Source organism: Nematolebias whitei, chromosome 15, assembly GCF_014905685.2.
Source record: "Nematolebias whitei isolate Nwh7 chromosome 15, NemWhi1, whole genome shotgun sequence".
Classification (NCBI taxonomy): Eukaryota; Metazoa; Chordata; class Actinopteri; order Cyprinodontiformes; family Rivulidae; genus Nematolebias; species Nematolebias whitei.
The window spans coordinates 43860645-43882325 of NC_056512.1; the positions used below are offsets into that span (position 1 = coordinate 43860645).

The following is a 21681-nucleotide window of genomic DNA, read 5'->3' on the forward strand; positions in this document are numbered from 1 at the left end:
CTCTAACCGTTTTGATTTTACACAAACCCTAAAACTTAGTGGTAGTAGCTGAGGGTGATCCCCAACAGGTGCTCTGAGCTACAACAAACTGTGCAAGATCTGTCAGAAAAACATCAACCATTGGACACATTTTAGTGCAAGTCTGCAAGGATGAAGTGTGAATGCTGAAACAGCCGAAATTAGCTAAAAAAACATGCTGAAATGTATCTGAAATGGAACAAGCCTAAATGAGCCGAAGAAAGCAAGTTTGCCCAATTAGACTTAAAGAAGCAGCCGAGCACACGAAAAAAAATTATATGAAAAAAGCTGAAAAAAAAAAAAAAACAGCTGAAAAGTAGCTTAAAAGGGCTGCGTGAATGCTTAAATTACCAGAAGGAAGTGAACACTTTTGCTGAATTAGGCTGAAAAAAGTTGAAACGAGTGCAAAAAAATTTAGTTAGTTGAAGAAGCTAAAATGAGCATAAAACAGCTAAATAGAAAATAAAGTTGAAACATGCAGAAATAAGCTGAAAGGAGCATAACGAGCTGAAATCAGCAGAAAGACGTTAGAAAAAGCAGAAAGATAATGCGGTTAACAGAAAGCATCTGAAAGGAGCACAGAACAGCTGAAAGTAGCTGAAAAAATGTTTCAATGTGCACAAAGAAGCTGAAGCAGAACAAAATGTGAAAGGAGCAGCAAAAGGTTGTAAACAGCTCTAAAGATCTGAAGGATGTATAAGAAAAGAAGCTGCAGAAAAGGTGAATATATAAAAATGTTGCATCAATGCCAAAAGTCGTAGCCGATTGTCCTGAAAGAGCTGAACGGTTTGAAATATGTTGAAAAAGCACAAAAATTGTGGAACGAGAACGACGCTGAAAAACGTACAGAAGAAAAATGGATCACAACAGTGTGAACGCTTCATAAACGTTCACACACATTCCAAGATGGCCACCGCAGCTAATCAGCCGAACAGATTGAGCTAAAATCGGGTGTGGTAGTAGCCGAGAGTTGTTCACATCAACGCAACGTTCGTACGGTTGAATTAAAACGGCTACAACTTCGTTTCTCAACTCGTGGGGCTTTTAGTTTCAAACTCCACGTGCGTTTGTTTTAGGAACGATAAACGCTTTGATTTTATTCAAGTTCTCTCAGATTTGATGTTCACTTTGTTTCTAAACACGTTCCATGGAGCGACCGTTTTCCTTCTTTAAAGCTTTAATTTAGCCACAGTTACCTTTTAGCTGCCGTTTAGCTAATATTAGCTTCTGTTTAGCTCATTTTCACTTTTGGTTCTTCGTCATTAAAGAAAACTTGATACGAAATCCAGCTTCACAGACAACAAACACATTTTAACCAATAGCATTTAATGATTTATGCAACTTTTTGCTAAGGCCCACTCCCCCCCCCCCCCCCCCCACAACAGTACTATTAGGTAAACCAGTCCCTTGCATTTTATTGGCCAAAAATAAATTCAAACATACCTAAATAAATATGTGTTCATGGAATCAGGAGGGTGGGGTCAACCAAAACAATTCCAATTAAAAGGCAAGTTTTCTCCATGAACTTTTTAAAATTGATCATTTTCTCTTAAAAAAAATTAAAGGGGGGGGGGGGGTCAATCCTCAGCAGTTTCACAACTGCAACCATCCTTTATAAAATCTGAGGTGGAACAGTGCCACCAGCTGGAAGTTGAAAGCTTTGGTCACAGGAGTTTCAGACGATCTGGGCTGGACCAGGAGACGCTTTCTCAGTTTGCAGGTCTGGAGTTTAAACTGGTTTGGAGCCATTTAAGGTTCAAAACTCGAACCCAGGCTGGCGTTGCTTCTTCAACTTCAGGGAGATGAGGGCGAACAAATCGTTTGAGCTCGGGAGGTTCCGACTACTTTTGGGCCAGGACGGCTCATGCACGGGCGTGTGCGTGAGAGAGCACGTGGGGTACGAGGCCTTGCGCAGTCCTTCTCCGTCTGTCCGTGCTGAAGCAGTTCTGTACTTTGTTTTATTTTCTGTCTCTTGACCAGAAAAGAAAAATCTGAAAGGATAAGCCCACTGTTCTCCCCCCAGCACAGCGCCAAAACTCGCCCCCTCTGCTGCGGAGTCTTCCAGGGCTTTGACCCCTAGAACGATGCCGCTCTGTACGGAAAGCAGGACAGGTGGGCTGGGGTGGATGGACATCAGAAGGCTGGAGGGAGGCCCACCCCTTCCATGACTTCTCACCCACCCCTTGCTGCCATCTGACCAGTTTCCCTGGAGCTCTTCATGGCAAGGTGGGACGCTGTTAGGATGGGGGAGTACAGCGCCACCCCCCACCACATCGAACGATTCAGTCAGTCATTTCAGAGGTGCGAGCTCAGTTTGAGGCGCCGTTGTTGGAGGAGCTGGACGTCGAGGCCACGGCCATGCCAGAGGTGCCCAAGGAAGCCACCGACTTGCGGATGTGGGGCATTAGGAAGGGGTCGCTGGCCAGCTGGTGGACGTCGATGCGGTCCTCTTTACGGTACACTAGACAGCGCCTTATAAAGGCCTGGGGAGTTACAAAACCAACAGTGGGACAATTAATTCAATTTAGTTTATTTATATAAACAAGTCACAACAGAAGTCATCTCAGGGCACTGAACAGAAACACTCGGATACATTCAAAGTAAGTTAATAAGCCATAAAGAGAAAGAACACAAATAAAGCAGGTAATGATGAAAAGTGTAATACCTTAGCTTCAGGTGTGACTACAGGTTTAGGGGGAAACTGAACTTCTGTGGCCTTCAGGATGGTGTTCTCCTGCAGGATGTCCTGCTGGGACTGGTTGTGGCCAAAAGGCTAAAAGGAAGAGACGGAAAACTGGTGTTACTTAAACACTTCTCTACAAACTGGGCAAAGTACTACATTCAAAGTAAATAAAAGTGTAACGGTATAATGTATGGTCACTGCATGATCTAGTGCATGTGTAAAACTGAAGGCACGTGGGCCCGATTCAACCCAATTTACAATTTCATCCAGTGTTTTGAAAGTATTAGAAGTGGCCTGCCCATTTGTGACAGGGTTTTATTGCTTTATATTTTTCTAGCACTCTGAAGCCACGAAAGTAAAGTTCGAATTGGCTCGTGTTTTGATTTTGACATGGAGGTCAAGAGCAACGTTTTGCTGCCGTTTGCAACAGCAGAAATTCAGAAGTACTAAAACGCGTCAACACTTTGATCGGGTCGGTCTCGTACCTTACGGCCGTACAAACACTGGTAGAAAATGACTCCCACAGACCACACGTCAACCTTATTGGAGATTTTCGGCGGCTCCTTGCCAACAACAAAGCACTCGGGGGGTAGGTACCTAAAAGACAGAATTTAGTTATTGAGATTTCTAAAACCTTGTTTATCAACACAAGTTGTAAAATTTAACAAATTTCTGCGTTTGTTCTTACAAACGAAGAAATGAGAGTTTGCACCAGAACAGATGAAGAACGTGATGTGACTTTGTATTCACGGAACAACAGCACCGACTAATCAAACGTTGCGTCAACTAGACCTTTCAGACACGACGACTGTTAAGAAATTAATCATATTTTAGTCCATTTAGTCTTCGATTTTCCACCATTACATCGCTAAACCTCCAATGTACACTTGCAGTCCAAACTAGAAATGCAGATGTGTGTCTGCCGAGTTATCAGCACTTGCCTTTATATTTTTTGCTTTCTAACTTTATTAGCATCAACCGCTATGAATTGATGCTAACAGCTACATGTGTGTTTGAGATCAACAAACCACAAAAATATCTCGCCCAATTCCCAAATCTCACTTTCTTGAATCATAGTTTATTTCATTCAGAACAGTTCTCACTTAAACTACACAAATGTTTCATATATTAAAAAACACATATTTTTAATTCTATTCATTTTATTCCTGGGGGCTCTACTGCATAAATGATAATGAGTACAACTTCCTGTCAGACAGGAAGTAGCAGTAAGCAATGGTTAACTATGGTAGTGGAGCAAGGACCACGGCTTATTTTAAACTAATTTGCATTCAGTTAAGCAGATAAAACTCTGTTTTTTGTTTTGTTTACATTCATATAACATCCATAAAGTTTACTAAAATAGCCGTGCTGAGTTCAGGTACCTGTTGTGTTCAGTGGCTACAACAACAGAGTTTGAACACGGACCCAACACAAAAAAAGAGAGTTCCTGTGTAAAGAGGTTTAGTTTCATCTCCCACCTACAGATGAGGAATTAAGAAGAATGTGGCTGAAAAATGTGAATTTGAAGAGAACACCCAAAACACTGTACGCGTTTCACTTTGTTGACAAACGGCCGACGCAGGAAAACCTGCATCCTACTTTGTGTCTGGACGACAATAAACCACCGGAGAAGAGACGCCGGATCCTCAGAAGGATTGAAAACAGTGACGAGAACATCAGGGATGATTTCAGGTGTATGGAGGACACAGCTTTACAGTATTTGTTCGTGTTCAGTTTTGTGATTTTCTCTGCAGTGAACCCAAGCTCAGTGATGGAGGACTTTAAAGGTAAATAAGATTGTGCCCCACCTCTTAACAAAACACGACCGACCTCATTACTGTAGCTACTGATTCACCTCGGAGCTTTTCAGGTTGTTCGTCGCTTCACCGTCGGAAGAACCGACTCAGTGAAGTAGCTAAATACGCTAGTATTTGTAATCTATGACCACTTCTTCAGGTCAGCGGTATGATTACATCGTCCTGTTTGAGCGCTGACAGCTGGTGTTCCTCCAAGTTTAAATTAAATCAACAATGCTCAGAGAAACTTCATTAGCTCGCACTGTTCGCACAGAAACAAACGCCGGTTTCGGTCCACACTGGATGTGGCGCCCATAATTCACACAAGCCACCATGGGGGCTAGGAATAAGGTGGATACTTGTGTCAGCACACACTGTGCGTCAGTACAAGCACAAATCTTACCAGTACGTCCCTGCTCCCTGAGAGGTCAGCTCCATCCCGTCCACGGAGTTGTAGCTGTCGTCGTCCATGATCTTGGACAGGCCGAAGTCTGTGATCTTTATCTCCCCACAGGCAGTGCCGTTCACCAGCAGGATATTACCTGAGCAGAGAGGACGCGATGGCCTCGTGTTTTATTTAGCAAAATGAGCACTGGTACGATCACAGCACAACCCCCCTTCAGTTTATTACAATCATTTGTATCGGCTGCAGTGACCAAAGAACTACTGCTCTGAGCCACTTATTAATGACAACAGTTGTGCCGCTTATGAACCTCACAAATTACATAATGGTAAAAAAAAAAATTGTAAAGAAAAACCGAAACAAAAATAAAAGAAGAATCAGCATAAAACAGTGGTGACGGCAGAGAAAAGCAAAGACTCACCGGGTTTAAGGTCGTAGTGGATAATGGGCGGCCTGATCTCATTGAGGTACTTGAGGGCGTTAACAATCTGCATGATGATGGAGCGGCCCTCCTTCTCTGACATGAGTTTGTGCTGCTTCAGGTAGAAGTCCAGGTCATTCCCCTCACAGTACTCCAGGACTGTGCAGAACCTGCTCCAAACAACAACAATCTCAACACCGCTTGGTACTTCAAGTAAAAAATACAACGACGAGCAAATACAATAAAAAAACAACAACTTTATTTCTGTAAAAAGCATTTGGAATGACTTACGAGTCGGTGTCAAGTGAAAAGTAGTCATAGAGTTTAACTATTCGAGGGTGGTCGAGCTCTTTATGGATTCTATATTCTCTGCACGCATGCCTGAAAAAATAAAAAACATTTAGTCACTTTATTTCCGTTATAAACACAGTGAAATAATGAAAAGTAAGTAACACGTGCACGGAGAAAACGCTGTAGTGCTGTGTTGAAATCAAAAAAGTTCAAGACATAAACAACTGGACTTTATTTGTAACGGAAGACGTTCCGCTTCTCATCCGAGGAGCTTTCTCAATTCAGAGAGCAGAGTGTGAGGTTCGAGTTATAAAGCTGAGCGAAATTCGATGCGTGTGCAGGTTAGAGAGGCAGGAAAACAACGATTCATTAAAGAATCTAGATTCTTAGTTCTGGCGATTCTAAATCGATTCTGAAAGCCTAAAATCTATTTTAAAATGTGTTTAAGTTGTTTTTTCCCCGCTCCTACTCCTTAGCGTACTGCATACTGCATTACGTGTCCACCCATCACTGTAGAATTTGGCCTTGTAGGCCACCGTACAGCGAGCTAGTTAGCCAGCTCCCTTTGTCTGAATGGAGTGTGCTAGCATGGACAGCGCGATTCGACCCGCTGCTTCATCTTTAAAAGTCGTGTAAAGTCATTTTGGACTCTACAAGAGCACGGCTGTTTGCAAGAAGTGTAAAATAAAAATGTGGTAAAGTATTTTGGAAATGCGACAAATGCGCAGAAGGAAGATGAAAAGAGAAGCAGCAGATCGGCGAACGCTGCAACAAACTTGCAGCTAATTCCCCGAGAGCTGTGAACATTTCCCGCTCCATCTCCTGCTGCATCACAAAAGATTTACAAGCAGACAGCTCAGTCGAGGGCTTCGGGTTTATTTTTAATACCCAACGTACGTTGTTCATTCACGCAGCTTTTTGAGTGATAAAGCTGCGCCACGACTCCACCACGAAACAAAAATGAAGTGGGAGAAGCGCTGGTTAATGCTAACAGCTGCAGCTCAACTGTTTTTCTCATATTGTACTAAAACTTAAAGACAAGTTGTGCAACAAACTTCATGTAATTTGTCTTTGGAACAGTTTGGAGAGAGGCCAGATGAGACACAGCACCTGGAGCCGTTCATAAAATACATACAGCTCAGAAGAGCTTTTGTGCAGGTTTAAACAGGTTTTGAAATTTTGTTAAAAGATTTACCAAATATGAATCAATATGGTTAAGACTGTGAAATCTGGATATTTCATATTAGGTTAAGTTTTAAAAAAATACAGCAAATGTTAGAGCAATATGGTTAAAAAAAACTGTGAAGTCTGTATTTTATTTTGAGTTAAAGGTTAATGTACTCGAGTGAATGGTTGTTTGTCTCGTTTGTCTCGTTTGTCTCTATGTGTCCCTGTGATGGACTTGCGACCCGTCCAGGGTGTCCCCCGCCCCTCGCACAGCGATTGCTGGACATGGGCACCGGCGACCCCCGTGACCCAAAATGGAATAAGCGGGTAAAGATAATGGATGGATGGATGGGTTAATGTACTATGGTAGGCTGAAGTCTTTATTTACTTTTATATTTTGAATTATTTGTCTGTGATGGACTGGAGACCTGTCCAGGTGTCCCCCGCCTCTCGCACAGTGACGGCTGGACGTGGGCACCAGTGACTCGAAAAGGAAGAAGTGGGTAAAAATGATGGAGATGGATTATTTCTTCCTAGGTTTTTATTTTATTTTATAAGTTACAGAACTTTATCCACTCCTATATTCGCTCCTGATTTTGGTGTAGATATAAAAATGATGCCAAAAAAGATTTGATACAGTAAAGATCCTAAAACTACGGTTTTAAATTAATGTTCTATTCGTTTACATTGTTGTTTAATATTTTCAGCTTGTCAGTTACATAAATGAAACAAAATTTATGACCATTTCAATAGAAAAATCGTTTCTGAATTGAAAATTGATTTTGAATCGAGTCGTGACACCAATTGGAATCGAATCAAAAGACGAGAGACTCGCACTTCACCCCTCGCCACAGGGGTTCGTTAGAGTCTTTGGTCATGTGACTGGCAGAGGAGCCACTGGTCACATGGATGAAACTCCTGATGGATGTGAAAATGACTGTCAGTCCTAAAGCTGCATGATAAGTTTTGGAAAGTTGAAAGCCGAGACCTCCTCCTCTGTTTAAAGATGGTTCCTCTCATTTTACATAAATATTTTCCTTCGCCCCTCTCAAACCATCCGTCTCCTCAGTCCGACTGAGAATCTTCACCAGCGAAGTGCCGTGATAAAAAAAACAAAATAAAACACTCACTTGTGATAATTTTCCTTCTTCTCATCCCTCCAGTTCTTGTTTAACTGGTGGATTTTAACTGCGACGTACCGTTGCTCCGTTAAGTCAAAGGCCTGGAAAGTAAAAGATCTCCAGTTAGAAACTGCGCCGTTTGGTTTTAGCTGCCGTAGCCGCCTCTCTCACATGTTCATTAATCCGTTTTTACTGCAGCGACGGCTGATTCTTGGAACTCTTGACTCAGTGATGTACCTCAAAATGTTAAAGTCAACTTCATGTGACGAATGTGCAGCACAGACAGTCACTGAGAATTAAATAAATTCAATGTTGGCAGCTAAACGTCACAATCTCTGACCTTTTCAAGCAAAATACATTTGAAAAGATTAATACTGTAATTTATTTGAAGACACCAGACGAAAACTAATAATGTAAAAAACGTTTCTTGGACAAGAACAAAAAAGTGAAGCAGCTGAACAACGATCATCCGTGTGCTTATCACGTGTTTCTCCACTTGTTCTCACCTTATACACTTCACTGAAACCTCCCCGCCCAAGCAAATGGAGCAGCAGATATCGGTCATTTAGCGTAGGGTGATCTTTAAATCTAGAGAAAAGAAGAAACAAGAGTTGGGACTGGAACGGTTTAGACAAGATGTCACTTCCATTTCTGCACGCCTTTCTGTTCCTTCCAGTTATTTTTGGACACGGTTTCATGCTTGAACAGTCACCGTGAGTACAACAGTAACTTCTTCAAGCTGGCTCAAGAAACACGAGCTTATCCGTTACAGAGCTGAACGCGTCTGAACAGAAGGACAAGCAGCAAAGATCGCACATTACAAACGTCCCGGATCAGAAACTAAAACACACGAAGCTTAAAGAAAGCTGAAAACTGATCCGATCGTTTTAAAGTGGAAGGGTCGACTGAAAATTGGAGAATTATTTAGATTTTAAATGCGAAACGGAAAAACTTTTCGCCATTGCTCGTTTTAAATGTCAGCACTCTTAAAAGTACAACGAAGTTTATCACCTCATCGTCTGAACGTTTACGAAGCGTTCGCAGTTGTGGTCCATCTTTCTTCTGTACGCGTTTCTGCATCTTTCTCGTTCCACAGTTTGTGTGCCATTTCAACGAATCATAAATCAAAACATTCAGCTCGTTCAGAAGGGTGCTATGACTTGTGGTATTGGTGCAACTTTAGCTTTTTGAAATATTTAGCCTTTTCTGAATTGAGCTCATTTTACATCCTTCAAATGTTTAGATGTGTTTACAACCTTTTACTGCTCTTTTCACACTTTGTTCTGCTTCAGCTTCTTTCAGCTTCCTTGTGCAAATTCAAACATTTTTCAGCTACTTTCAGCTAATGTCAGCTGTGCTCCTTTTAAATTCTTTCTGCTGAAAACAACATTTGTGCTCTAACTTATTTCTGCTAATTTCAGCTCGTTATGCTCCTTTAAGTTTATTTATACAAGTTTAATCTTTTTCTGCTATTTCAGCTACTATTCAGCTGTTTTATGCTAATTTCTTTGCACTCATTTCAACTTTTTTTCAGCCTAATTCAGCAAAAATGGGCTCTTTCCACTTACTTCTGGTAATTTTAGCTTCTTTCTGCTTATTTAGCTACTTTTCAGCTGTTTTTTTGTTTGTTGTAATTTTAGCTTTTTTCAGATAATTTCCACTTTTTTGTGCTCATTTCTGCTTCTTTCAGCCTAACTGGGCAAATATGTGTTCTTTTTGTTTTCTTCTGCTAATTTAAGCTTGTTCTACCTGTTCAGCTACCTTTTAGGCATGTTTAAGCTACTGTCAGCTGTTTTCGGAAAAATTAATTTTTTGTGGTAATTATGCTACTTTTAGCCTAATCAACTCCTTCTGCTAATTTTAGTTTTTTATGTTCATTTCAGCTTATTTCTGCTAGTTGAAGTTACTTCAGCTACTATTTTTTTTTATGTTTCAGCTTTTTTCGGTGTTAATTTACTAATTTCTGAGCTCATTTTTGCGTATTTAAACCAAATTCAGCATGTGTGTTCTTTCTGCTTTCTACAACTAATTTAAGCTCTTCCATTTCAGAATGTTTTTTAGATAATTTCAGATGTTTTTCAGCAAGTTCTTCTGCGTTAAGCATTCACGCTGCATTTTCGCAGGAAATGCAGTTTCTCTAGTTTCTGATTGGGTTTTACACTTTTCGTCAAGAACGTCTATAAATTCCTCTTCAAAAAATTATTTTATAAAAACCGAAACTAATTTAACTGCCTAAACGTGTCACAATTAACAAGCAAAGTTTATGCATCCATTAACTTTGTCAAGTCTGAATGGTAACAGCATGTTGAATTATATAATCAGCCCGAAGGAAACCAGTATTGTGATACATCCCAGGTCTGGAAAAAGGGAAATAAAATCATACTGGGAATTATCTTCATTGTGGATCCTTTTCAGCTCGCGTATGTGAAGGTTTCGGACTCGCTCCAGTCTCTCCAGTTCTGCCTGGATCTCTGCCTCCTCCTGCAAACAATATTAAATCAGAAGTTGAGCAAGATGCTAACAAAAAGACCACAATGAAGCACAGAAACACCAAAAGCTTGCCATGAACACAGGCAGCTTTACCTTTTTAAGATATCCTAATCTGAGTTTAAAGATTTCCTCCTGCTCGTGGTACTCCGCCTGCGACAATCTGTTAGAAAACAGAACCATTTTCAGTGCAACGCGTGTAAGAGGGGGAACGGTAGCTGGTGTACAACGGAAGAGGTTAACGTACGCTTCGCTCTCTGTTCCGTTGGTCTTGCTTTTGCGTTTGTTCTGCTCCAGGCTTGGCGGTGGAGTCTGGGCCATAGAAGGCGGTTTGCGTTTGGCCAGAAGCTTCCTCTGCCTTTCGATGTCCTCTCGCTGAGAGTTGATTCTCTCTTGTTGTCTGAAAACCACCAGAACATTAGTGACGAGTACGATTTGTGTAAAAGTTACTGGAAACGTTCACGCTTACAAATTTGAGGAGCTGTCGTTGATACGAATAGAAGAAAGCAATTACCGTAAATGTTGCTACATAAGTCACAGTTTTTTAAATAAATTAGCATGCCTGCAATTTATACAGCGAAGCAACGCATTTACGTTTCCCCAATATTTATAAACCAATCTCTGGCTGAGATCTGACGATTTCATTCATTCTGACACGGAAAATATTGAACACGGCCATTTTCAGCCGCTAGAGGGTCCTCCACTAATATGGCAAGCCAAGTGTCTCATTAATAGGTAAAAGTGGCTATTAATGAGACACTTGGCTTGCCATACCAAGCCACCTTCATCTTGCTCCGGAACTCCTGGAGCAAACGTCAAATCAGCTGCATTTCGCCGCCCAGGAGAAACGCAGCTGATCTGATCATTAAAGTGCATTTGTTAAAGAAAAGTTCAACTGAGACACACATTTACTATAATTTTGAGCAAACAAATAATTGTTTTTAAACGTTATTTTTGTTAAAGTCCTCTTGTGCACGCTCCTGCAGCCGCCATTTGGCAGCCAATCCATTTTTGGCACAACACTGGCCCACATTTCCAGGTTGTCAGCGGTGACGTGCAATAGATGCGACTTATACGGGGAAGTGACACGTTTATGTTTTTCCCACTTTATTAGACATATTTGGACCGATACAACTTATACGTCGGTGTGACATGTACGGCGGCGAGGACGGTATTTTAACAGAAGTGCCGTTTGACTCTTAAAAGATAAAATCGTGTTTAAAAGTGTTAAACCTCACTTGATAAGGTTCTGAAAAGCGTATCCATCCGTCCACTGCTCAGTGAAAGACGCCCCGTGCCTTACAGTGGTGAAGTGACCCAGTCGAAGCCTGTCCTGCATACTTTTATCGCGGCACGCCATCTTTTCCTGTTTGGACTGAGGAGCGGAGGATGACACAAGTCAAACTTGATCGACAACACACACACACACAAAAAAAAGCCACACATTTGGAAGAACAGCCGAAAAAAATAAAAAGCTCAACGAGGTTTGACGTACTTTTTCGATAAGCAGCTTCTTGGACATAGTCACGCATTTATTTAACCGTTCTTTGTATCGCTCCAGCATCTTCTGCTGCTCATCAATTTGTCTCCTGAGATCACAGTTTGCCTAGAGCAGAACACAGACACAGAAATGGTGAAGTCAAAATTATTCACTTTGAATGTGATACACGTACAGAGTCCAACACGTGAGCTCTTCTGTGATAAATCATTACATTCAGTATATTATTCTCAAAACCACTGAAACAAAGCGGCAGGGATGAAATGTGGAGAGATTCGTACCCGCAGCAAATCGTCTATCCGGCCTTCCTTCTTCTCCAGGTCAGAGTTCTTGTTGTTCTCCATCGCTATTAGTTTCTCTATAGTAAGGTCAGACTAAAGAGTGAGCACAAAAGTGTTTGTTAATTATGGATCAATCAAAACCTGACACTTTTAGCGCAACAAGAAGTCTTTACTATTCATTCCAGATGATGATGATTAAATGTTTTATACGTTTGTTTGACAACTGTGTAAAAACCTGTAGTAAAATATATTAAAACGAAAGGCGCCCAGTTCGTTTAGAGTACCTGCGTGGCTTTGTGGAGCAAGAGAAGAGCAGCTGGCTTCAACGAACACGAGGAGTGCTCTGTGTTGGCCGAGCCGACGGACGAGGGACTCCCTTGCTGCACCTGGGAGGCAAAAATGTTCATTAAAAAACAAAAAGACCAACATTCTAATGGGTTAAGTGGGTGATTTTTTTTTTCCTCAAGAAGACACAAAAAGGCATGTCCTAAAAAAAAACCTAGCAAAAGTAAATTAGAAGCATGCAAATCTACGATGCATGTACTATATTCAACAAAATGTAATCCGTGGTGTCCAATCTTGGTCCTTGAGGCCCACTGTCCTGCACATTTTAGACGTTTCTCTGCTTCAACCCACTTGATTTGAGTGAATAATAGGTTTCTGCAGAACTTCAGGACGTGTTGGAAGAGGCAGTTCAAGCACTGAAGCAGGTGTGCTGGAGCAACAACTACCGTATTTTTCAGATTACAAGGCGCAATATCAATGAACGGGTCTGTTTTCATGCATAAGGAGCATTAGGTGAAACAAAACAGTCAGATAAGTCAAATTTATTCAACTCATTCACAATAACTCAACGTTGCTCAGCTGTACCCAGTGGTGTAACGGCACACGTGGGTGTACTGAACCGTTTCGGTTATTTTTTCCACTCATTAGAATTTTATTAACGAGAGATTATGCGCCGCGGAACTGAAGTTCCTAAGCGTGTTTCAGCACGGCGCTATAGTCTTGCAGCACACGTAGCATTAGCAGCATGTCGTTGCGGTCTCCTGTTTGGGAACATTACGTCTTTCTTGTTAAAAGACAAGCGAACAAATCCAAAGCTGTGAGTCGACGTCGTTTCACGGAGAGTGGATCTGCCGCAGCAACACGTCGAACTTGTTAACAACTTGAAACGACATCATCCGAACGTGAACGTAGTTTGGGTCAAAGACCAACAACAGCAGCATTTAAACGACCTTTATCAGGTAATTCACATCGGTCCAAAGCAATAACACAAACTGTAGGAGTTTTCAAAGCTCTGGACCTACGTCCAAATGATGTTGATGCGCCGGCTTGAAGCGCATGATTAAAGTTCTTGAGCCACGACATCCCATCACGTCAACACTTCAGCCAAGAAGTTGTAGCAGCGCTTTAAAACTGATCATCAACAAGCCCGACCCCAGATTTAAAGCCCTGCCACGTGATGATGATGAACGAGAGGATATCCAACCACCTCATATGATGACCGTGCAAGAAGAGCTATTGTATTATTGTAATCTAATTAACTTTTTAATTTAAAATTATAATCTTATTAACTCTTTTTTTTTTTTTATCTCTGTGTTGCTTGCGGCCTGAGGATGTTAGCGGAGTCTTTTTCATCCACCAGATCACCTCCAGCTAAGAAGTCCGTAATGACTGAACTTGTTTACTTGGCATATTTTCACAATAAACATTTTGTAAATCTTTATTTGGGCCTTTTCTGTACCGAAACTGAACCGAACCGAGCTGTGACTTTAGCGTACCGTTACGCCCCTAGCTGTACCACATAAAACTGGTTCGGGGTCAGTAAGCACAGCCAGAGTTAATGCATAAGGAGCACTGGATTATAAGGCTCACTGTCGATTTTTGAAAAAATTAAAGGATTTTAAGTGTACCTTATAATCCGAAAAATACGGTAAACATGCATGAGGGTCTGTTGAAAACCAGAATTGGGCATCGCCGTCTGTTTGGAATATCTGAACTGTGGCTGCATTAAAAATGACACAAACATGAAGATCTGTTTGTCACCGCACCAACTCTGTGCCATGATTACAGACAAGAACCACTTCAGACTGTGAAGAACTTCACGTCATGGTTGGGGTTAATGAAAAGAATGACGACGAAGAGCGTTGAGGGATGAAAAGGCGTGACAAACACCAAACATGCTCACCATGACAGGCGGATTGGACAGAGAGTGTTGTGGGGAAGAGCGGACAACAGGTGGAATTCCCCTGGCAGGGCTAGTACCAGGACCGCTACCTCCCGCAAACTGACATGCCGCAGAAAGACCAAGAGGAAGACGTGGAGAAAACAAACAAAAAAGATAGTAAAGGGGACTGGTTAGAAAGTAAGTATGAAATGTTATTTACTAAAGCTTTTCTGAAGACGGATCAAAACACAATTTTCAGTAACATACCTCAAAATAATCACTAATTTTATGTCCTCTTGCTCCGACTTTGCCTGGAAAAGAGAAGCGGGGAGTTTAAAGGAAGAGTAAATTAAAAAAGACAAAAGACTCGGAGCACAGGGACAGTCTTACCTTGGCTACTGTCAAAGTGGTCCGCTTTGCGCTTCCTCACCCTCTGGTCATTAGTCTTTTTCTCTGGAGTCTGTAAGAATCAACCATAAGCTAATGAGGTGACAGGGAGATTTCCAGCACAAATAAATCTTATTAATACACGAAGGAGACCAACCTCGAGCTCTTTGTCACTAAGTGAGCCCACACTGCACAGACTTTGATTTGATGACTCGTTTTGACTCTGACCCGAGCCCTGATAAAACAACAGAGCAGTTAATTACAAAAATAGCTGAGATGGAGGATGAATGCACACGTAAAACTGTACTTTCAAATGTAAGCAGTTGTGAGAAAATGGCAAAAGAAAAAAAAAGGGGGACAATTGGTAAAAGTGGCAACATAGTAAAAAAAAAAAAAAGTCCACTGAATGTAGACCCCCATCAGCCCTAATGCTGGTTCCCTAGGTGATGCCTGTCAATCAAATGATTCACATCAGAATTCAGCAAGCTCTGTCCAATCAGGAAGAGACACTTAGTCATTCAGAGCACACCAGAGCTCGCTCTCACTGAACCCTCCTAAAATGGCTGAACATTAGGCAAGCTGCTGGGGATGTGTTCCTCTCCGTCACCTTTAGATAATGTCATCCTTTCTCCCCCCATTTGTCCCCGTCTTAAACACTTTGTTTTGCTCTAAAGAAGCCAACAAAAACTGTTTTTGATTTTAAAAAAATTAAAGCTTATTTTAAACCAATCGTCTCCACTAAAAAAATGCCTTGGTTTGTTCTGAAAGAAATGCCCTTTGCAACCGTTTTCACGAGAGGTCTGTTGTCGTCAAAAGGTGCTTTGTCCCTCGTCCTCAAAAGCTAATAATTATCAGTTATACCAACTGAGTGATGACAGAGAGCAGCAGTGCCACGGGGCTGTCCATGGTCAAGGAAGGGAAAATGATTTTAGACCAGCAAAACATGCCTTCACAGCCTTTTGCTAACAAACTGCACTCTCACCCATTCCCCTCACACAGACGCTGCATCTCTTGTCAGACAGGGTGATTGTGGCATAATGCTTTAGCAATTGCCCCCATTTTCTGTGCGGCGGAAGTCATGCCACGCTCCTGGCTCGGTTCTGCCTACGGCTGGCACAGAGCCCACTCCTAACACCAACTCAGGCTTTCCAACTGTTCCAAGATCACCCTCCACTTACACAGCTCCATCCATGAAGTGATACACAGGATGGAAGGGGAAAAAATGCCTCCACCTATACCTGGTCAAGAACTATTTCCACATTCCTCTAGCTGCCTTCACTCCACTTCCCCCCTACCAACACCGTCCTGTCTGTGGCCTTTTTGGCAGGCATCGCCACTTGCATATACAGCCACTACATCATGAGCCAGGGAGAGATGCCATGTCACACCAGCCAAAAAACACAGACACGGCCCAACCTTCTCCAGAGACAGACAAAGGGAAGGATCGAGCCCAAACTGCTACACTGAAAAACAGAACTGTACGTAAGTGATGCGAGACAAAGGAGGAGATTCATAATAACGTGAAAGCATTAAAATCTGTGATTATGAGCACTTTGATAGGAAGGAGCTCCCTTGATCGACCTTTGCGACATTCGCTGTAACACAAACCTTAGCCACGCCAACTCCAGTAAAGCGAGCCTCCAACAGCTCCTGCCGTCGGGGGTCCAGGCTGTGCAGTTCTTCCATCATGGCTGCAGAGACAAGAGCACAGATTAAGGAAGGTGTCGAAGAGACTGGACTATTCAGACGACAGTGAGGGATCAGCGTTTCACTGGTTATGATGAGTCATGGATGATTTTAGCTATATGGATGTGGAAAATTCCCGTCGTGAGTCATCAATAAGCTTGACAATGATTTACACCATCATATCAACAAAGTGCCAGCCACAGAACAATGGCTGTTCAGTAAAGATCATGAAGAACAGAGAGTGGTCAGCTACAACCAGTAACTAATATGAGGTACAGGCCATATGTTTAGTCACTGCCTGGAAAATTAAGGCATCACTTGATGTAACGCTTTGAATGACAGGCCGAAGTTACATGGCGTTGTTGTTATAAAAGGTCACTAATGGAGGAACTGCAAAGCAAAAGGCCACAACAGACCAGTTCCCAGCTCGCTGGCCTGGCCAAGGTTTAAATTACACGCCCAAAAAAACTGGCTACAATGCCCATTACATATGGTTTAACTACATTAAACAAGACGATAACAAAACAGTGATAGTATTTTAATATATATATAAGTTCTAAACCATAACTTTACCCCAAACAGACGGCTCAAGGTTAAAAAAAAAGATGCATCATGCTGATTTAAAACATGACAGGATCGGTTTGATGTGCTAACAAGCTAACCATCACTTAGCAACTCGGAAGCTAACGGTTTATAAAAAATAAATAAAAGCTAACGCAACAACACAAGGAAAATGCTGACCAGCGTTTACACCAATGACATTATATAAATAGTAAGATTTAAAAAAAAAAAATTACAATTACTGGTCGGAAATGTAAACTGTCGGGCGTTAATAAGGAGTCCAACGAGCTAACGTTAAACCCCAAAAGCAGCAGCATCTTCTCGACGCTCGAGCCACATTTGGGCTGTTAGCAAACATTTCTTTTGTTCGACAGCCCATCCGGACACTCACTGTAATTTAGGATCTTCTCGGTCCCCTGGAGTTGCTGACCCCCCCCCACAAACCGTGTCCGTTTGTTGTTTCACCGGTGCTCGGCAGACCCTCCCAGGCTAGGCCGCATCCGCAGCCTCGTCCCTCGCGTGCTGATTGTTGCCCGGACGCTTGCTGCGCAGCTTCAGGTAGAACGAAGGAGGGTTCCCCTTTGGAGGCCTCGGCAACTCCGGGTGTCCCAAACCCGCCTTTCTGTGCTCCTTAGGCGGGGATCCCCATCACATCCCCCCTTCCGAGGACCATCCCCGTTGATTTAGCCTGGTTTCTCGCTCCACACAATGGCGACCCTGGAGACTCTGCGGATTTTCTTTCCAGCAGGTATAAATGTTTTTTTTGGAGCAGGCGTTAGTTACCCCCCCACCACACCCCCTCCTTGTATTTATCTCCCCCGGCGGGGCGATAAAAATTTAGGGTCCCGTTTTCAGCCGCTCGATCAAAACAAAGTTCGGCTGCAGCTTCCTTCCTAGCTGCGAGGAGAGATGGGGGTAAAGAATCGGTTTTCGGAAGCGTTTCAACTGAATCCGGATCAATTCGGTTCCGTTCCCATGTATTTTTTTTTTTTTGCAATGTAAACAATTATCAGCTAAATCTCACATTTTCTCGTGAGATCGTTAAATAATTTCACCTTCCTCCGGTTCACGCCTACCCCGAATCTGTTGTCCGGACCAATCCCGAACCCTTCCCAGCACAATAACACCCCCCCCTGCTCCCCCACTGAGGGTTGATTAAAAAGTTGTGATGCAAACACCCTCAGACTGAACAATTACTTCTGTTTTAATCACACAAACTACCAGAGAAGAAAGTTACTTATGAGTATTTTAATTTACCAAGTACAAAATTGGTCATAACGTCTGAAAACAAATACTTTATTGGGGGGGGTAGAAATGTCTGACATTCTTACAGGAGTTTCCAAACCTTTCTAGTTCCAGAACTCATCACCAAAAAAAAAAAAAAACTAGAGAAATAGCATTTCCTTCAAAAATGCAGTGTGAATGATTAATGGAGAAGAACTTGCTGAAAAACAGCTGAAATTAGCCAAAATAAAACATGCTGAAATGTAGCTGTAATGGAAGAACAAGCCTAAGTTAGTAGAAAAAAACACAAATTTGCTTAATTCGATTTAAATAAGCAGAAATGGGCACAGAAATTTAGCTATAAAAAGCTGAAATTAGCAACAAAAAAAAAGCTGAAACATCAGAAAGAAGCCTAAACTACCTAAAGGAAGTGGAAAGATCTGAAATGAGCTCAAATAATTCGTAATTAGATGAAAAAGCTAAAATTAGCATAAAAACAGCTAAATAGAAGAAAAAGCTCAAAGTAGCTGAAAAAAGCTGCATAAAAAGCTTAAATTACCATAAACAAGTTAATTAGGCTGAAAGTCGCAGACATTACCATGAAAACTTGAATTTATCTGAAAACAAACAAAAATAACTAAAAACTGATAAAGGTAGCTGAAAAGGTAGAACATGCTTAAATTAGCAAAGACAGCAGAAAGAACACATGCTTGCCCAATTAGGCTGAAAGAAGCAGAAATGAGAACAAAAAAGTGGAACTTATCTGAAATAAGCAGAAATTAGCAATACATAAATAAATACAAAAGCTGAAAAGTAGCTGAAAGGCAGAAAGAAGCTTAATTTATCAGAAGGAAGTGGAGAGAGCACATTTCTGCTGAACTGGACTGAAAAAGGTTGAAACGAGTGTAAAAAAAAGTGCAATTAGCTGAAAAGGCTAAAATTAGCATAAAACAGCTAAATAGTAGCTGAAATAGCAGAAAAAGTTGAAACTTGTAAAAATTAGCTGAATAAGCTGAAATTAACAGAAAGAAGTTAGAAGAAGCACAAAAATGTTGTAGTTAGCAGAAAGGATTTGAAAGGAGCACAAAACAGCTGAAGAACTGCTGGAATTAGTTGAAATTTGCAGAAGGAAGCTGAAAGAAGCCGAACCAGAACAAAATGTGAAAGGAGCAGTAACAGATCTAAACATCTGAAGGATGCCAAATGAGCTCAATTCATTTTCTATGGTGGAAAAAGTGGCAGAAATGGCTAAATATTTCAAAAAGCTAAAGTTGCACCAACACCAAAAGTCATAGCAGGATTGTCCTGAAAGAGCCGAACGTTTTGATTTATGATTTGTTGAAATAGTTTGAAAAATTGTGGAACGAGAAAGATGCCGACAAATGCACAGAAGAAGAAAAACGGATCACAACTGTGTTGACGCTTATGAAGCGTTCACACAACTCGCGTTCATTAAATGAATGCATATCGCCCGCCGCCTTTTGTGCCAGAGTCTTGAACGGAAACTGTTTTGTGATGAGAGACGTGAAGTCTCAGATTTAGTCAAACATTTTTATGCACGATTCATGTAAAAACAGCCGGATCTGCTCGAGTGTGTGTTCAGGATGATTCTCAGCTACTACCACGCCAAACTTTACTTGAGGACTTGTAAAAGTGAGCGGACTTGGGTTGGCTGTAAAAATGAGTTGGAGATGTTCATCCAGATATTTTGCTTACAGACAAACAGGGTTGAGGCAAAATGTTAAGATTCAGCTCAACGTGTAGTGCTCAAAGTGTTTTGGGAACAACTCTCAGGTACTACCACACCACGCTGTATGAATGAATTAGAACCGTTTGTGTGAACTCACGTCGATCTGCTGAGACTTTGTTCCGACAGGCAGAGCTGACTCCCGGAGGAGGTTTTAAAATCAGACCTTCAGTGCTCACAGTACGTGTGGCGACGACTCTCAGCTACCACGCTGGTTTATCTCAGCATCTGTCAAATCAATGCCAGTTTGGATTTTCGATAGCTGTAGCAGCCATCTTGGATTGGGTTGACTCCAAATGTTAATTAGTTGTACATTAAATGATTATTTTCTGAGAACTACCGATGTTGCCAAAACTTTATCCTCATCAGAACATTAAACAAGTCTGTCCACATGAAGGCAGCTGTATCCTGGTTTTTATAAACTATCTTTTGAGTTCCACCGTTCCTCTTGGAAAAAAAACAACCTCCTCCAGTTTAACTCCTGGTTTCTGCTCGACCAGGCGGGTTTTCGTCTCCGGTTCTGTCTCACGGAGCCTTGCGGTATTTGCACTGGATCCACACCCTGTACATGGTGAGCTGTTTCCCTCTGTTCACCTGCAGCCGTCGGTCCACAAGGTTCTGCACTTTTTCCAGCCCGGCCTCGGTGAACAGCTCGTGAAGCTCATCTGAAACACAAACAGCCGCAGAAATGGGTTCGCGCGCGCCATCAAAGAATAAATCTGCCGAAAGAAAAAGACTTGAATTTGAATTTTTACCCTGAGTAAAAAAGTAAACTCGTGTTCCGTCTCCTCGGACGTAAAAGTTTTCAGAGAGGCACCTTCCTAAAGGATCAAAAGAGAATTTTCTACAATTAACTGCAAACATTATTGAAACATATTTATTATTCATTCATGGTAAATGGTAAATGGACTGTACTTATACAGCACCTTTCTATCTTAGCGAGATACTCGAAGCTCTTTACAACAATCTGTGCCTCATTTACCCGTTCATACAGCTCTATACTAGATCTCTACAAAGCTAACTGAACAAATCATTCTAAAGAGACTAATCAGTGATTTATCACATTCATACACTGATGGGACACACATGAGAGGCAACGAGGGGTTCAGTGTCTTGCCCAGGGACACTTCGACATGTGACTGCTGTTGGATTCGAACCTCCAACTCTCGCATTGGAGGACGACTGCTCTAACCACTCAGCCACTGAGCTACTGTTCTGTTACTTTTACCAAAAGTTTTGTTACTTTTAGCTACTGTTCTGTTACTTTTAACAAAAGTTTTGTTACTTTTAGCTACTGTTCTGTTACTTTTAACAAAAGTTTTGTTACTTTTAGCTACTGTTCTGTTACTTTTAACAAAGCTTTTGCTACTTTTAGCTAATGTTCTGTTACTTTTAACAAAGCTTTTGCTACTTTTAGCTACTGTTCTGTTACTTTTAACAAAGCTTTTGCTACTTTTAGCTACTGTTCTGTTACTTTTAACAAAGCTTTTGTTACTTTTAGCTACTGTTCTGTTACTTTTAACAAAGCTTTTGTTACTTTTAGCTACTGTTCTGTTACTTTTAACAAAGCTTTTGTTACTTTTAGCTACAGTTCTGTTACTTTTAACAAAGGTTTTGCTACTTTTAGCTACTGTTCTGTTACGTTTAACAAAGCTTTTGCTAATTTTAGCTACTGTTCTGTTACTTTTAACACATCTTTTGCTACTTTTAGCTACTGTTCTGTTACTTTTAACAAAGCTTTTG

At 41.5% G+C, this 21681-nt stretch overlaps 2 protein-coding genes across 4 annotated transcripts in view; both read right to left on the minus strand.

Moving 5' to 3' along the window:
- Positions 1–1427: 1427 nt before the first annotated feature.
- tlk2 (tousled-like kinase 2) lies at positions 1428–17731 on the minus strand. 3 transcript variants are annotated; one of them, XM_037689240.1, is made up of 21 exons: positions 17359–17731; positions 16329–16411; positions 14878–14955; positions 14724–14793; positions 14601–14644; positions 14355–14453; positions 12451–12552; positions 12167–12259; positions 11883–11993; positions 11626–11762; positions 10635–10787; positions 10484–10550; positions 10284–10381; positions 8407–8488; positions 7910–8001; positions 5613–5702; positions 5322–5491; positions 4901–5039; positions 3187–3298; positions 2684–2791; positions 1428–2501 (listed from the first exon to the last, which is right to left on the minus strand). In XM_037689240.1, the coding sequence occupies exons 2-21, from the start codon at positions 16407–16409 to the stop codon at positions 2328–2330; spliced, it is 2100 nt and encodes a 699-aa protein (XP_037545168.1). In that variant the 5' UTR covers positions 16410–16411; positions 17359–17731; the 3' UTR covers positions 1428–2327. The 3 variants fall into 3 exon arrangements, with proteins under 3 accessions (XP_037545168.1, XP_037545167.1, XP_037545169.1); XM_037689239.1 differs by having other exon boundaries at positions 10484–10787; XM_037689241.1 differs by lacking the exon at positions 14355–14453 and having other exon boundaries at positions 10484–10787.
- Positions 17732–20291: 2560 nt separating this feature from the next.
- The window catches only part of mettl2a (methyltransferase 2A, methylcytidine), a 6536-nt gene continuing 5146 nt past the window's right edge, over positions 20292–21681 (minus strand). The window contains exons 8-9 of the mRNA XM_037689251.1: positions 20694–20759; positions 20292–20603 (exon numbers count right to left, since the gene is read on the minus strand). Of these exons, the coding sequence (XP_037545179.1) occupies positions 20464–20603; positions 20694–20759 (206 nt within the window). The 3' untranslated portion in view covers positions 20292–20463. The remainder of the gene's footprint in view (positions 20604–20693; positions 20760–21681) is intronic.